At 42.1% G+C, this 17,234-nt stretch overlaps 2 protein-coding genes across 4 annotated transcripts in view; one reads left to right on the forward strand and one right to left on the reverse strand.

Moving 5' to 3' along the window:
- Positions 1 to 4,075, reverse strand: part of LOC121452277 (signal recognition particle 54 kDa protein) — a 69,984-nt gene extending 65,909 nt beyond the window's left edge. Inside the window, exon 1 of one of the 3 annotated variants that reach the window (XM_041658310.1) lies at positions 3,809 to 4,075. The gene's annotated coding sequence lies outside the window, so the exon portion shown is untranslated. Of the gene's footprint in view, positions 1 to 649; positions 680 to 3,808 lie in introns of those variants that run through there. The other 2 variants (XM_041658307.1, XM_041658308.1) reach the window with 2 other exon arrangements.
- A 396-nt stretch (positions 4,076 to 4,471) lies between these two features.
- Positions 4,472 to 17,234, forward strand: part of LOC121452510 — a 38,014-nt gene continuing 25,251 nt past the window's right edge. The window contains exon 1 of the mRNA XM_041658679.1: positions 4,472 to 4,589. Coding sequence (XP_041514613.1) covers positions 4,493 to 4,589 — 97 coding nt within the window. The 5' untranslated portion in view covers positions 4,472 to 4,492. The remainder of the gene's footprint in view (positions 4,590 to 17,234) is intronic.

A 17,234-nucleotide genomic window follows, 5' to 3' on the forward strand; every position in this document is an offset into this window, starting at 1 on the left:
TATCGCCCTTGGTTGCTCCCCCGCCGCTCCAGAAGCAGAAAGCAAGTCCCTATTAATGAAAACACTACATAGTTCAGACACAGGGCCCAAAGACCTCGGAGCAGAAATCTCCCTCCCCGAAGACTAGCTTTTTTGGTAGCAGAGGGCTCCATGCAAGCTTCAAAAGGAGGGAAGCGACCAGCGGTCCTACCCAGCTATGACTGTATCAAGCAGAGCAACTGGAATGGTACAACGATACAGCAAGGGTGCAGTAGTGGCACACATACCCTGCAGTAACCAACAGCTTTCAGCTGGCCTCAACTTTACACAGCAATTATAGGAAACTAAGGAATGCTCAGAGTAGGAGAAACAGCCTTCCTCATGGACGAACACACCAACTGGTTATCTGAAACCAAATGGTCAGCCCTGAAAACCTACATACAAGTCATATATAGACTGAGAAGGGTGTATTTGTATTTATGTATTTAGAAATACATACATACATGTATGTAACAACAGTTAATAAAAAACCATGAATTTTAAAGTGAGCAAGGGTATATAGGAGGGTTTATTGGGAAGAAAGGGAAGGGGAAAATTAAAAAATTATATTATAATCTCAAAAATTAAAAAATAACTTTAAAAAGATTTTACAATAAAAAGAAAAAAAGACCTGTTAGGTAGGAGTTAGGCAAGAAGGAACATATCCAACATTCTCCTCTAGTTTCTTCTTCAGACCTGCAGACACATATACAAATGCTCAAACACATAAACATATACCTCCCTCCCTTCCCCATACCACACCCAATAAACAACGAGAATAGTAACTAACAAAAACAAAAGGGTGAGTATAGCAGTGCACAGCTTTTATTTTGGATGGGAGACTCCTAGAAGACCTTGGTGATCTACATGTGTGGTCTAAATAACAAGTACTAGGCCAGCCAGGGCTACACAGTAAGATCCTGTGAAAAAAAGAAAAAGGAAAAGGGGGGCAGGTAAGAAAGGAAAAGAAAAGAGGAAAAAAAAAACCCTACAAGAACAAAATACTGCCAAAAGGAAAACTGAAAACAAAAACTGCAAAAACAAAACAAAACACAAAAAACCTTGGAAATAGTTGTCGCTTTTGAAACTGAAGAAAGCACTGATGGGGCAAAAAGGAAAAGGGGAGGGAGGCACAGCACAAGTAAGGTTACAGTGGTTACATTTCTACAACGCCTATCAGCTCAAAATAAAATCCTCAGGCAGAGTCTCCAGGAAAAATATAATAAAATGTTTTAGAGAAGTAGTCTTATCTAAACTCTTGATTAGGCACAGCCAGGTCTGGCCTCAGCAACATTCCTCAAATCAAACAGGAATGAAACTGTCTTCAATGTTTTGCTTGTTTTGTTTTCAAAATAGGGTTTCTCTCTGTAGCCCTGGCTGTCCTGGAACTCACTCTGTAGACCAGGCTGGTCTCGAACTCGAACATATCTGCTTGCTTCTGCCTCTTCAGTGCTGAGTAAGTCGTGCACCACAATAGCCCAGCTTGTCCTCAACTTTTAAAATATCTTACGCAGAGGAACATTACAGGTATATTTTATTTTACCAGGAAGATCGCTTGAGACCATGGCTCCAAGGTCAGCCAAGGCAACATATTAAGATCTAGTCTCAAAAAGGAAAACAAAAACTTTACGTACACACATAAACATATGTACCCGAATATACGGAATAAAAACATCTTTGGAAACAACAGCAAATGCATCCACTGGAGAAAAACCCGAGAGGCACCAATCTACAAGTACTAGCCATAATCCCAAAGCTTCCAAGAGAAATGAAAGTGCTCCTGAACAACAACAAAAATACACGAGACAGTCTACAGGACTGACTGACCAAACGGTTGTAAAAAGATAATGAAGAAGGCAAAAGTTATTCCAGCGTTTTCAGTTTGAATAGCCAGGCGGCTAACAACAGCATTAGCCAATGGATGGGAGCAAAGAGAAGCGGCTCTGAAAGTTAGAAAGAGCAATACAGGAAAAAAAAATCCAAGAGTCTTAGTTATTCATAATGTCCTACAACTTAAGTAAAATGTCTACATTAGTGTTCCTTTTATTACACTGCTTTGTTGTATATTTTAGGAGTGGGGCACTGATAATGATGCCCAGGCTCACCTCCAATTCCTGTGCTCAAATTATTTCCCAGCCTACAAAGCAGCCAGGCACATGTGGCTTAGTCTTTTTAAAAATTGAACATACACATTACACAACAAAAACACACTGCTTCTATACATTTCAACATATATACTACATAACCTGGTGGAAAATGGGAGATGGAAGCAGTGAACTTGCTTTGGGCCAACTGAGTCCGCAGAAAGTGCAAAACTCTCAAATTGAAGGCTAGGGGAAAGAAAGGCATGGCTTGTGGGAATAATGCATGAACACAACACATGTAGGTGAGAACACTCTCAAGGGGAACTGATGAAGAGCATGCATTCTCGCAATAAGGGGCAAATGTAAGAGCAGATCAACCAAAACAAAAGCATCCCAAGAGACTAAAAGTTTTTATTCCAAAAGCACACTGACAAAAAAAAAAATCTACCCTTAAAAGCGATAAAAGCTACCATGGCAGGCACAGAAAGTTACGGGAGCACGCCTTGTATAGTACTCTTTATTAAGTCAGAAAAGACTATTCAGACTCAAAAAGTCGAGGTGCATAGGTTTTAGGGAATGTCTCCCTCTTCTTTTGGACCACTACTGATTTGTCCTAGCAATTGTACTAAACGTGCTACCTAACTCTCTTCCATCCTCTTAAGCCTGTTAGGAAATAGACACTTGATTTCAACAGCAAGTAGTTCAGACAAATCTCTTAAGGAGCAATTAACTTTCATCCCATACCTCTTATGAGACAGGGTTTCTCTGTAGCTTTGGTGCCTGTCCTGGAACTAGATCTTGTAGACCAGCTGGCCTCGAACTCCCAGAGATTCACCTGCTTCTGCCTCCCGCGCTGGGATGAAAGGCGTGCGCCACCACCGCCTAGCTATCCCATACCTCTTCATGCCTAACTAGAGTGTGTCATTATTCGTCATGCTATAATATATTATTTATCGACTTTTTCCTCCCCTGTACTTCTAGCATTTCTGTTGGGGCTTCTGTCCTTCATTACTTTATCCTTACATCTTACCTGTAAACATTTTGTTCAAATGCATACATAACAACTAAGTGAAGACTAGCAACAAGAAAATCTATATATACTTAGAGGTGGTGGCACTGACAGATGGATCTCAGTGAGTTCAAAGTCGGCCTGGTCTACAAAGTGAGTTCCAGGACAGTCAGGTTTGTTACACAGAGAAACCTTGTCTCGAAAAAGAAAAAAAAGGAGGCGGGGGGGGGGGTCTCAAAACACAAAAGCATTGTCAGTACTGTAAACTAATAAAAAACAAAATCGTCACTATATTTTATCTTTGTCACTGAACTATCTTATTCATTAGGCCAAGATCTACTACGTGCAGAAATAACAATATGTTAAGAACTAAAAGGAAAACAAAATCTGGTACACATCAGAAGGCTTTGAGCAAGTAGCCTCATCTAAGTTCAGGAAAGCCATCGAGACTACAAATGCTTACATCTTATTTGGCTCGGATAAATCTGAAGACAAATTAAAAGGGTAAACAGCGCATCCTTTAGTAAAACTTGCGACGGAGGACAAGAGATAAAAGTGTTGGGGCACCTCCGCCTCGGCGATCGCAGCCTGCGGCGACGAGGGAAAACTCCCGCAGAAGCGTCCCGCCCAAACTAGGGGTCCGGCTGCCCCGGCTACTTTCTCAGCAGCGCAGAGCGAGGAAAACTCCCACACTCACCGCGAAAGGCACCACTAAAGCCGTGGCCCCCCCAGGGCCGGCGAGTCCGTGGCGAGGCCCCGCGCCGCAGAATGACACCCAGGAACACTGGAAGCAGAAGGACAGGGACGACCCCGCAGCCCAACTTCCCAGCTACAGACACCAGGGGCCCAGCGCCCAGCACCGAGAAGCCAACTCCCACCAGCTGGAACACCGACGACAGCCACCGAACCTTCCGCCCAATGAGGAGACGTCATCACTCAGCGTGGGCCAGCCCTTCGTGGAGAAAACACACTTCCGCTTCCGGGGCACAAAGCCGCGTTCCGGCGGCCACCTACGCTAAGGATTGAGGGGCGTTCTTTGCTGGGGCTGACCTTTGACCTTAGTATGCTACCTGTACGTCACTGCGGCGGCCGGCTAGCGGCGAAACCAGCCATCTCCGGGTGCTATCTCGGGGGACAGTCAGGACTCGAAGAGCCACCTGGAGAAAGAGCGACTAGGCGACAGTGTGCAGGGGGACCCGGCGAGGGGGCGAGGCTCGGGGCTTCCGCAGCCGCCAGAGACGGGAATCCCCCGAGGGGGCGGGGCTTAGCGGCTCGGCCCTCTTGAGTGACGTCTCCACGGAGGGCGGGGTCGCGGCGAGCGCGGGTTCTGTCTGCGCGTGCTCAGTGCGAACGTGTTCGTGTTGTGGTTGCTGGCTGCGGCATGGACTTTGGCTCCGCTCGCCGAGCTGTGCTTCAGCTGCTCGGTGCTACGGCTCCAGCAGATGTCCCGGCACTGCTCCACTGGATGCGAACTACGCGTAAGCTGTCATAGCTAGAGCCCGGCCGTTTGCTGTTGGCTTTGATCTTGGGGTACCAGGACAGGGCGGGGACTATGCACCAAGTTCTCAGGCAGCTCTTGGCCACCGCACACCACACACCTGGTCATCACAGTGCATTTTAGGAATGGATGCCTGAGAACCAACTTTAGGTGGTTTGTGATGCCCGTGCTGACTTTAGACAGGCTTCTAGACCTTCTTTGTTCAGTTACTCGCACAGGCGGATTCTACCCGGAATAGCAATGTTCAAAAAGGTTTAAGGCTGTTAGAATTATCTTCAAGTTAATAACAACAACAAAAAGCCATTATGTAGCTATACATTTATTTTTTTATACATGGTAAAATGGAAATCTTTTGGGGTGTGGGATGGACAAAAAGACTAATTTTAAACTGTTAATAGTAAAAGTAAAACCAAAATTACAGAGGTTAAGGGAATTTTCTGTTTTTTGTTGTTTTTTTTTTTTTTTTTTTTTTGAGACAGGGTTTCTCTGTAGCTTTGGAGCTGTCCTGGAACTCGCTCGTATAGCCTAGGCTGGCCTCAAACTCACGGAGGTCTGCCTGCCTCTGCCTTGCAAATGCTGAGATTAAAGGTGTGCACCACCGCCCGGCCCAAGGTTCAAGCAATTTTCAATTGTCATATTTATGTTGAAACTTCAAACAACGTTAAAGGAGACTATGTGGCTGTTTACCAGATGGGGGCCTGCATTTAACAAGAAGTTGAGAATTCTGGGGAATCTCTGAGCCTGCCTAGAAAAAAAAAAAACATAAAACTCTTAGATGTTTAAGAAAATTGCATAAACTGGGCGGTGGTGGCACACACCTTTAATCCCAGCACTTTGGGGACAGAGGCTCGCAGATCTCTGTGAGTTCAAGGCCAGCCTGGTCTACAAGAGCTAATTCCAAAACAGCTAGGAATGTAACACAGAGAAACCCTGTCTCGAAAAACTAAAAAAGAAAATTGCAGCATTTTAGGAGATGTGGCATGTTCATTTGGTATGTTGTGTTACGACCCATTTGCATGTGTGCTGTTTACAATTAGTTAGGTTTTCTTTGATTTCTTTCATTATATAGGTCCCACCCTTGTTTTGTAAAGTATATCTAAATATTTTTCTTGAGCTATTATACAATGTAGGGTTTTTAAATGTGTAATGTTCTTTTATTGTCATTGTTAATGTATATGAGTGTTTTGCATGTGTCTGCACGGACCAGAAGAGGGTGACAGATGCTTGTAAGCCACCATGTGGGTCTCTAGGATCCTCTTGATCCTAGGTCTTCTATGAACAAGTGTTCATAACTGCCAAGCCATCTGACCAGCCCATAAATTGTACTTTTAATTTCCATTTCCCTATACAAAGATGAGGGTAACCGTCCGTTGTTTTGTGACCTGTGACCTTGTTGAAATGACTGGTTTTAGGTATTTTTTCAGTAGACTCCATAGTTCTTTCTCCAAAGATAATGTCATCTCTGTATAGACTTAATTTCCTTTTTTAATGTTTTTGATTTTGAAAATTTCTCTCAATATATTTTGGTGATATTCTTTCCCTTCCCCCAACTCCTCCCATACCCCTCAGCCCACTTCACGTTCTTTCTTAGAAGAAAAAAAAACTCCAAACCAAAAATATGGAATGCTCTGTGAGTTTTCATGATAGCCTCTGTATTGGCCATAGGCATGCCTGATTTCATTCCTCTCCCTTTCCATGGGTTTTCCTTTCTCGACGTCTTGGCCAGTACTATACACAGTAAGGGTGCCGAGACCAGACCGCTTTTCCTTCCCTCGCCTTCAATCGTTGAAAGTGTCAGCTGTAGAGGTTTCTTTGTAGGTACCTGGGACTCACCTTTCTTCTTGCCTGTGTGCTCAGTTCTTTCTACAAGAACAGAAGCCGCTTTCCTGGGTCACCTTGCTAGGCCACCTATCACTGATGAGGGAAGTCAAACCAAGCCTGTTGTGATTTCTGCTACTGGGCAGGTGTCAGGGTGTTGATGACCCCGAGACAGCAGGCTCCACTGATGGGACATCAGCCACCTCCCCGCTCCCACCCCTATCCACCCACCCCAGTGTGGAGTGCGGGCTGGGGCTCCCTAGTAGCCACCCACGCCTGTGTGGGGTGCGGGCTGGGGCTCCCTAGTAGCCACCTCCGCCTGTGTGGGGTGCGGGCTGGGGCTCCCTAGTAGCCACCTCCGCCTGTGTGGGGTGCGGGCTGGGGCTCCCTGGTAGTCTTTGTTATTCTTTTTCTCTGTCTCTGGCCACAGACAGAGCTTTCCTTAGGTTTATTTTGTTTTGTTTTCCTTGTATGCTCTATAACGGTTCTAGTTTGCAGGCGGCTAATGCCATGAATGGGCTTTATTAAAGACTTAAAAGCAGTTTAGCGCAGTCTACCTCCTCAGATCCTGTAGTAACAGAACAGTTCGCTTGCTTTCTAGTTTTCTAGTTGTTTTGTGCTGCTTGTTGGGTTGTTTATAGGGCATCTGGTTGGTTTAGAAGAAAGCAAGTGGGAGTCTCCTTAATTTGAGAGCATAAGAAGTACCATGTGACCTAGTACTCCCTATGTGCTCCTAGTGCTTTCTAGTAACTCACTAGAGATGAGCCGGGGGATGATACAGGTCAGAGTTGGAAGGAGCAGCGCGCATAGGAAGTAACATGAAACAGCGGAGATGCATCTAGAGCAAAAACATTAGGGAATGATGAGAATAGAAAGTGAGAAATTGACCTCACCTCTCTTACAATGGCTGTTATCAAAAAGGTCAAAAATGACAAGTGTTGGCAAAAATGTGAAGGGACATTGTTATATGTTGTTGATAGAAATGTAAATTAAATTAGCGTATCCATTTTGGAAAGTGGTATTGGAAGGTCCTCTAAACACTAAAAATAGAATTAACTTATTCAACAATTCCACCTCTGCATATATATCCAAAGGAATTAAAATTGGTATATCAAAGCTGTCTGTACCCCTGTATTTATTTCAGCATTATAAACGGAGCTTTAACATTTTATATACACAATAGATTATTGTTCAGCCTTTGTTGTTTGCTAGCCTTACCTGCCTACCTGCCGGCTTGAGTGGTGGTGACACTGAACCTAGGGATTCCCACATCTAAGCACACAGTTTACACTAGACTAAGCTTCACCCTTTAAAAAGAAGTTTCTGTTAACTTGCAATAACTTAGATAAATCTAGAGAGTTTTGTGTTATATGCAATAAGCCAGGCACAGAAAGACAAATATTGGGGCTGGAGAAATGGCTCAGAGGTTAAGAGCACTGCCTGCTCTTCCAGAGGTCCTGAGTTCAATTCCCAGCAACCACATGGTGGCTCATAGCCATGTGTAATGAGATCTGGTGCCCTCTTCTGGCCAGCAAGCATACAGACAAACAGAACACTGTATACATTGGAAGGAAGGAGGGAAGGGAGGGAGGAAAGACAAATATTGTATTATCTCACTGTGTTACGTTTTTCATCTCTGTGGACCAGATAACCTCACCAGAGGTAACAACTAACAGGAAGGCATGGTGGTGGGAGCTAGTTACTCATCTCTACAGCCAACCAGGAAGCCACGACTGTAGGGATAAGTCCCGCCCCTTAAGGGGCGTGTTCGCCTCGGGCTAATGTCTGCCTATAAATTTGGCGAGCAAGCTCCGACCGCTCGCTTCTGCTTTCCTGGTCTCTCCGCGGGAATGGTGGTTCTGTAAGTCTATTTCTACATTAAAGCTATATATATATATTTTTACACTCTGTCTGCATTCGTTTACGCCGCTACATTTTGGCGTCCAACGTCGGGCTATTTTGCCCCCGACTCAAGCGGGTAGCCCTCTAGCTAACACAGCACTCTCCCGGGTGCTGTTTTTCAGTTCGTGACTCCGGGCCCCTGTGCCGAGTCCGAGACACACTCGGCGACACAGGCCCATTCTGCCTGCCTTGGCTAAGTTTTGCAGCGGAACCCCACTGCCTGAATTAGCAGAAGCTCAAGTACTTTCGGTTTTGCAACAAAAGCTGCCACAGCTTCAGATTTGGTCTGTTACAAAGTGACTTGGCCGGTTGTGGTGGCCGACGCTGGTAGGATTTACTGAAGGAGGCAGAGGCAGGAGGATCACAAGTTTGAGGCCGGCCAGGCAGTGGTAGAGCACGCCTTTAATCCCAGCACTTGGGAAGCAGAGACAGGCAGATCTCTGTGAGTTTGAGGCCTGCCAGGCCTTGGTAGTGCACGCCTTCAATCCCAGCACTTGGGAGGCAGAGACAGGCGGATCTCTGTGAGTTCAAGGCCAGCCTGGTCTACAAGAGCTAGTTCCAGGACAGGCTCCAAAAACACAGAGACCACCACTGGCAGGAACCGATCATTGCAGGTAAAAAAAATTTTCTTTTATAAATAAAATGTCTGAACACATTACTGTTCAAGAATTTAATGATTTTTTTAATTGTACCATGTGGGAGATTCTACAAGAGGTGTCTATCACCCCACATATATGGATCCTTCTGGGATTCGTAGTTTTCATTGGCACCAAATGGTTTGATAATAGAAATATGATAAAGTCTTTACGAGATGAATCCAGGATTCTTAAGGTAGAGATTGAACGCTTAAAAACAATTGAGAATGACAACAATCTTCTCAAGAATCAGTTTGAAGTTCTCCAGGCTGATAACAATCTTCTCAAGAATCAGTTTGAAGTTCTCCAGGCTGATAACAATCTTCTCAAGAATCAGGTTGAAGTTCTCCAGACTGATAACAATCTTTTCGAGAATCAGTTTGAAGTTCTCCAGGCTGATAACAATCTTCTCAAGAATCAGGTTGAAGTTCTCCAGACTGATAACAATCTTTTCGAGAATCAGTTTGAAGTTCTCCAGGCTGATAACAATCTTCTCAAGAATCAGGTTGAAGTTCTTCAGGCTGATGTTAAGGAGAAATTCATTATTATGGAAGAGGGAACAGCTGATCTGGACCATAAGATTCAGTCCCTTTCTGTAGGAAATGAAACATTAACTGAGAGAATCAAAACTGCTGAATGTGACAATCGGATTTTGTCTAAAGCTTATGACAGATTGACGGAAAGATTGTCAATACAAGAAGGCACGGTTTATGCCATAAAAATTATGTCCAAAGATGAGATGTTATCTCTAACGGACAAACTTCATACTTTAGAATCCTCAATGAAGGCTTTGGAACATAATTCTGGACAGGAGATTCAGACATTGCAGAAGGCAATGGTGAATAGAATTGAAAAGATTGAGGAATTTCTAAATTCTGATGAGGAAGAGCAAAGGGTAGAAAGGCAAATTTTAACTACATCTGTGGGTAAATCTCTCCGGGACAATTTCCACAAAGCTCTACCTACAGCTCTACCTGCCTTTCCAGTAATAACAACAGAGAAGGTGATTGGTTCCAAAAACCCTAGGGTCATCAAGGAGGATACATGGGAGCCTGTGCGTATGAATGATCTCAAGGAAATAAAACAGGCTGTCATGACTTTTGGGATGCAAGCCTCTTTTGTTAAAGAGATGCTAAGATCTTGGGCCACGACAAGCAGAGCAACCCCCTCAGACTGGCTCCAGCTGAGCTCTGCGGTACTCGAGAGTGGACCGCAATTGAAATGGAAATGCTTATTCAGGCAAGAGGCTAGACTCTTAGAACAGCAGGAAAAAGCGAAGGGAATTGACATTTCCCTAGATCAAATTCTAGGTGAAGGGCTCTTTTCCGATCCTCAGGAACAAGCTAATTTGGATGAAAACACACTCTCCATGTGTACTACAGCAGCCTTAAGGGCTTGGGACAGGGTACAAGACCCAGGACAGAGAATGGAATCATTTGTCAGAGTTAAACAGGGTCAGAGAGAACCCTTTAGTGACTTTTTACAAAGATTAACTAAGGCTGTACAAATAGGAATATCTGACCCAGAAGCAAGACGTATAATGATTGAGTCTTTGGCTTATGAAAATGCAAATGTGGAATGCAAAAGGATTTTGGGTCCTTTAAAGCTCAGATCAGCGCCGTTGGAAGAATGGGTCTTGCATACACTCAATGTTGATACATTTGATTATGGCACTGAAGCATGGGTAGAAGAAGCAATTTCCAATGGTAAAAGGAGACACCAGAATACCAAATGTTTTAATTGTGGAAAAATGGGTCATATTAAAAGGAATTGTAGACAACGGATTTTCAGAAATAATAATAATAATAATAATGCATCTTTCAGAAATAATAATAATAATGCATCTTCTAGAAATAACAGAAATAGGAGGACTCAGCCTTCAGGTTTATGTAGAAGATGTGGAAAGGGCAGACATTGGACAAATGAATGCAGGTCTACAAGAGATAGACAAGGCAACCTGATACAGCCGGGAAACGTGAGAGGGGGGGCCTCACAGGCCCCCATGGCAAACATGGTTCAGTCATATCCAGTTTCTGCAGAGAACGTGCCTCATCAGGACAATTAGGAAGCCCCATGCCTACTGTTACAAGCAATAATGATCAGAAAGATAAGTTACGTGTGTTTTGGCAAACTTCTATAAATGATCAAAGACCTAAACTGAGAGTGTGTGTAAATGGCATTTTTATTACTGGCCTGCTGGACACAGGTGCTGATGTAAGTATCATTACCCCAGAATCTTGGCATCCGTATTGGCCTCTTCAGAATGTAAATGTTCAGCTCCTGGGAATTGGAACCCTATCTCGAGTAAGGCAGAGCACGAGATGGGTTGAATGTATAGGGCCAGAGGGACAAATAGGAAAATTAAAGCCATATGTAGCCAATATCGCAATGAATTTATGGGGTCGTGACCTATTACAACAATGGAATACTGAAATTAACATTCCTGCTAAATCTAGAGCCTATATTTCTGAGAATAATATTAAAAGATATTACAAACGGAGAAAACCGGCCATTCGGGCTGTACAAGAACAAGCAATTGATGTCCCTTCAGAGATACCAACAGCCTTGCCTCTAAAATGGTTGACTGAGAAACCAATATGGACAAAGCAATGGCCTTTAGCTGAGGAAAAGTTACAGGCTTTAGAACAGCTGGTACAAGAACAATTAGATGCTGGACATATAGAAGAATCTACCAGCCCTTGGAATTCTCCTGTATTTGTGGTTAAGAAAAAATCAGGTAAATGGAGAATGGTGACAGATCTCAGGGCCATCAACAAGGTTATTCAACCTATGGGCCCTCTGCAATCTGGAATTCCTTTGCCCTCTTTATTACCAAAAGGATGGCCTCTCATAGTTATTGATTTAAAGGATTGTTTTTTCACTATACCTTTGCAAAAAGAAGATAGAGAAAAATTTGCCTTCACAGTGCCTACTTACAACAATTCTCAACCTTCGAGGAGGTACCACTGGACCGTTCTCCCCCAGGGTATGTTAAATAGCCCCTCCCTGTGCCAATATTTTGTGAACCAACCATTGCAAATAATACGCAAGAAATTTCCCAAATCTATAGTATACCATTACATGGACGACATCTTGTTATCCGATTCAAACATGGATACCTTGAACAGACTGTTTGAAGAAATAAAGATACTTTTACCTAAATGGGGATTGCAAATATCTCCTGAAAAGATTCAGAAGGGAGATTCTGTTAATTATTTAGGTTATAAAATAGGTTTGCAAAAAATTAAGACACAAAAAGCACAAATTAGGAGAGATCGCCTACGGACTCTTAATGACTTTCAAAGACTGTTAGGAGACATTTCCAGTCTACGACCAGCTATTGGAATAACACCTGATCTAATAATTCATTTGAACAAAACCTTGGATGGTGATAAGGATTTAAACAGTCCCAGAGAATTAACAGCTGAAGCAGAAAAGGAACTGACAATGATTGAGGAAAAATTACAACAGGCACATGTGGACAGGGTGAATCCAGAGCTCGATTGTATTCTCGTCATACTACCATCAAAAATTTCTCCTACAGGAATTTTAATGCAGAGAGATGATATTATTTTGGAATGGATCTTTTTACCACATAAACCAAGTAAGAAACTGAAAACTTATGTGGAAAAAGTCTCTGAGTTAATTATAAAAGGCAAGCTGAGACTTCGTCAACTAGCAGGCATAGACCCAGCAGAAATTATAGTGCCTTTCACTGCTGATGAACTAAAGAAATTATGGGAAGATAATGAACCATGGCAAAGAGCTTGTGCTAATTTTTTGGGAGACATTAATAACAACTATCCAAAAAGCAAGCGGCTTAACTTCATAAAGAGAACTTCTTGGATTCTTCCTCGAATCGTCCGTGATGCTCCAATAACTGGAGCCCGTACATTCTATACTGATGCCAATAAATCAGGGAAGGCAGGTTACAAATCAGAAGACTTGGATAAGGTGGAACAAAGTCCATATACTTCTGTCCAGAAGGCGGAATTATATGCCATTCTTATGGTGCTAAGGGATTTTAAAGAACCTATTAATATAGTTACAGATTCACAATACGCAGAAAGAGTTATTTTACATATTGAAACTGCTGAATTTATACCTGATCATACTGAACTAACCTCATTGTTCCTCCAGGTTCAAGATTTGATCAGGAACAGGCTTTGCCCTATGTACATAACACACATCCGATCCCATACGGGTCTGCCAGGTCCTCTAGCACAAGGTAATGCAGAAATTGATCAATTATTGATTGGTAGTGTGCTACAAGCCTCTGAATTTCATAAAAAACATCATGTTAATAGCAAAGGTTTGAAGAAAGAGTTTTCAATTACATGGCAACAAGCTAAGGAGATTGTAAAGAAATGCCCTACTTGCTCTTTCTATAACCAAACGCCACTGCCTGCAGGGGCTAATCCAAAGGGCACCCAAAGGAATGAAATCTGGCAGATGGATGTGTTCCACTTTGCAGAATTTGGCAAATTAAAATATGTACACCACACCATAGACACATATTCAGGTTTTCAATGGGCTACTGCCCTGAGCTCAGAAAAGGCTGATTCAGTAATCACGCATTTATTGGAAGTTATGGCCATCATGGGTATACCTGCGCAAATAAAGACAGATAATGGTCCAGCATATGTATCTAAGAAAATGAAACGCTTTTTTGATTATTATAATATAAAACACATTACAGGTATACCAAATAATCCTACAGGTCAGGCAGTTATAGAAAGATCAAATCGTACTATAAAGGATATGCTGAACAAACAGAAAGGGACTGAAAATACCCCCAGAAATAGATTACATAATGCTTTATTAACCTTGAATTTTCTTAACGCTAATGAGAAAGGAACGACAGCAGCAGAAAGACATTGGATAACGGAAAAGTCTGCTGAACTAAATCAACCGATTTATTTCAAAGATGTGCTGACCTCTCAGTGGAAGCCAGGAGATGTGCTACGTTGGGGAAGGGGTTTTGCTCTTGTTTCCACAGGAGAAGAAAAATTGTGGATACCATCAAAATTAATAAAGTTTCGATTTGAAGAGGAGAAACCTCTTGGAAAGGAGAAATGACAACTCTTCCACAATGATGATATTCATACAGGTGGTAAGAAAAACATATAGAATGGGGGCAGGGTTCTGTTCTTATCTCCACAGGAAAACACTCATCTTTGAGAAATTCAAGGGACCCTGGATGTTTGGATACTGACAGATGGAAAAATACCTGCCCAATAGGAAATATCAAGACAACTGAATGGGTTGTGTAAGTAATATTAAACCATATTTCTAAATTTATAAAGCTGGTTTTGAAGTTGGACTCTGGCTCAGTCCCTCTCCAATTCCAAGCCTGTTAGTAAGAGAAAAACCCAGAGTTTCTGGAGTTTCTGTCTCATGTCAAGAGCCATGATATGGGACAGAAAGAAATATGAGTTTAGAAAACATCTTTGCTTTTCTTCATATCTATCATACTTTTCATTGAATATATCTATCTTGTCTTTCATTGAATATATATATATATATGTCTATATATGTCTATATGATTAATGTTTAAGTTTTTCATAATGAACAATGAGTTTTTCCTGAAGTGACATTTGAAGTTTCCAGGAAGAAGATGGGGCCCCATAACAACAACTCCACCTGGTTGATATGACGTCATGATACTGATAGCGCTACTACAAGACCTGCTTTGGGTACCAGCTGCACAAGACAGTTCCAACTTGGTTAGCTGAAATGGTGCACATCTTATACAACATTTTGGCCAGACCTGCACGAAAATACTCAGAGACTATTTGCAATTTTAAAAGACATTATCTTGAAATTTAACCATCATTTTACTTTCACAGGATCCCCCAGAAAGAACGTCGCCCCTATGACAGCTGGAAGTAATTCTAGAGAACGACGTCCCCTCTCCCAGTAAAGTTTGCCCTTGGGTTTAGGGACATCATTTAGGGGTTGATTATAATTAGTATATGATTGAGGGTCGGGGGAGGAATTTTATAAACTCAGGGATCATTTTGAAAAAAAAAAAAGAGGGATGATGGGATAATAGACAAATATATTGGTATAGATTCTTGTATATTGATACAAAGTTAAATTATATTGACTATTGTATGCATGCATGTTTCTACCTCTGTTTAAAACATTTTTATGTATTGACATATATTGTATTGATATATATATATATTGTATATATTTACCATATTGCAGTGTACATTTCTACCTCTGATTAAGATACTTATATAATATTTGTGTATTGATATATATTTACCTACTGCAATGTATATTTGTACATTGTTTATATTTGGAGGTCATTGTCCTCATTTGTTTCACAGTCGTTTATTGTCTTAGTCTTTAAGTTAGATAGATATTGAGAATTATATAGACTAATTGTCATCTAAGTTTGTCATTTATAATTAGACTAATCAGGTTCTTTAGATATATAGAGATTATACTCAGTATAGATAGATAATCTTCAACCTCTTCAAAGAGCTGTAGAAAATGGCCTTTAATCTAACTCAGAGTTTCGTGATAGTGAGACACAATTGCTCCTGGCAACACCACTCTATTCCCGAGAGAATGTTGAGCACCAAAAACACTCCATCTGGAGCCTTTCTATTTGGCAGAACTGGCCTTTGGGCAAATAAATGCCCATACCTCAACCACTGACACAGACGCAGAGTGTGCATCAATGGATAAAACAGGACTGTCATATCCTGCCAAGACAGGGTAAGATAGTTTTGAAAAGTTCCTTGCCTTTAATAATGGTATGTCAGTTATGTTAGGCCTTAGCCAAAATTGGTTGACTCAACGTTGCAAACGAGACTTTGGGTGATTGCCCAGGTAGTCAGTTGTCTCTGTCAATTGTTGCACATTTTGGATATATCTCGTTTGTTGAGTAGTGTTTATTCCCTTCTCAGATTTTTGACTGAGTTGAAGATTATATAATTGTAGTTACTCTTTACATTATTTGGACTTCTTGAGATAGAATGTTTAGCAAAGCTTTTGTTCTCAATATTGTTTGTTGTATTTATTATTTGTTGTTATTGTATGTAGTTGTATTTGGTTTAGTTCTGTCTTATTTAGACAAAAAGGGGAGATGTAGGGATAAGTCCCGCCCCTTAAGGGGCGTGTTCGCCTCGGGCTAATGTCTGCCTATAAATTTGGCGAGCAAGCTCCGACCGCTCGCTTCTGCTTTCCTGGTCTCTCCGCGGGAATGGTGGTTCTGTAAGTCTATTTCTACATTAAAGCTATATATATATATTTTTACACTCTGTCTGCATTCGTTTACGCCGCTACACACGACCATGGACTAAAATAAACCAGGGGTCTTTATCCCTCCAGCCCCTCCCCTATAGTCCTATCTCTAGCAGGTCAGCGCTTTGTCCATCCAGTTCCACAGAAACCCAAAACAGCACTCCTAACTTAAGATCAGGTGTTCAGACACATTCAAAGGCTAGCACTCTGTAGAGTAGGAAATTGCCAGACTTGAAAAACTATATAGCATTGAGTGGAAGTCACTACATGGGGTTGAAGCGGGGGGGGGGGGGGGGGGTGTTGATCACTGATTACAAAATTTATTTCAGAAATTTGTTAGTTTGCATTCTTGGAGGCAGGTTTCTCTGTGTAGCCCTGGCTGCCCTTGAACTCAGTTTGTGGCCAGGCTGACTTCAAACTCGGATCCACCTGCCTCTGACTCCCAAGTGCTGGGATTAAAAGCGTGCCTTTATCATCCAGCTATTTCAGAATTATTAAAAGCACATTTTAATATGTTCTTTCCAACAAGAAATAAGTGTGTGAGGGGAAAGATAATGATAGCTCAACTGATTTGATTCTTCTGCGATGTATTTATTGTACCCCAGAAAAAATATACAATGATTATTTATTAATTCAAGATTAAATTGAAAACAAATAGAATGGTTAGACTCTGGTGTTATAAATGACTTTAAAAGTCTCCTAAACTCAAGTTAAAGAGTGGGAGGAGTGAGAATATGAGCAGAGAGGTTAAGACCATGGTGTGGATATCCACTGAAACAGCTTACCTAAGCTAATGGAAGCTCACCAGCTCCAGCCAGCATTGGACAAAGCTGGACCCTCTGAATGTGGATGACAGTTGTATGGCTGGGGCAGACTATGGGTCCACTGGCAGTGGCACCAGGATTTGTCCCTACTACTCGTACTGGCTTTTTGGAACTCATTCTCTTTGGATGGATACCTTGCTCAGCCTGGATATAGTGGGAAGGGCCTTCCTCCAGCAATGTGCCTTA

The sequence above is a fragment of the Microtus oregoni genome, unplaced genomic scaffold, assembly GCF_018167655.1.
Source record: "Microtus oregoni isolate MIOR12 unplaced genomic scaffold, Mior012 000009F_ref0000495, whole genome shotgun sequence".
Taxonomy (NCBI): domain Eukaryota; kingdom Metazoa; phylum Chordata; class Mammalia; order Rodentia; family Cricetidae; genus Microtus; species Microtus oregoni.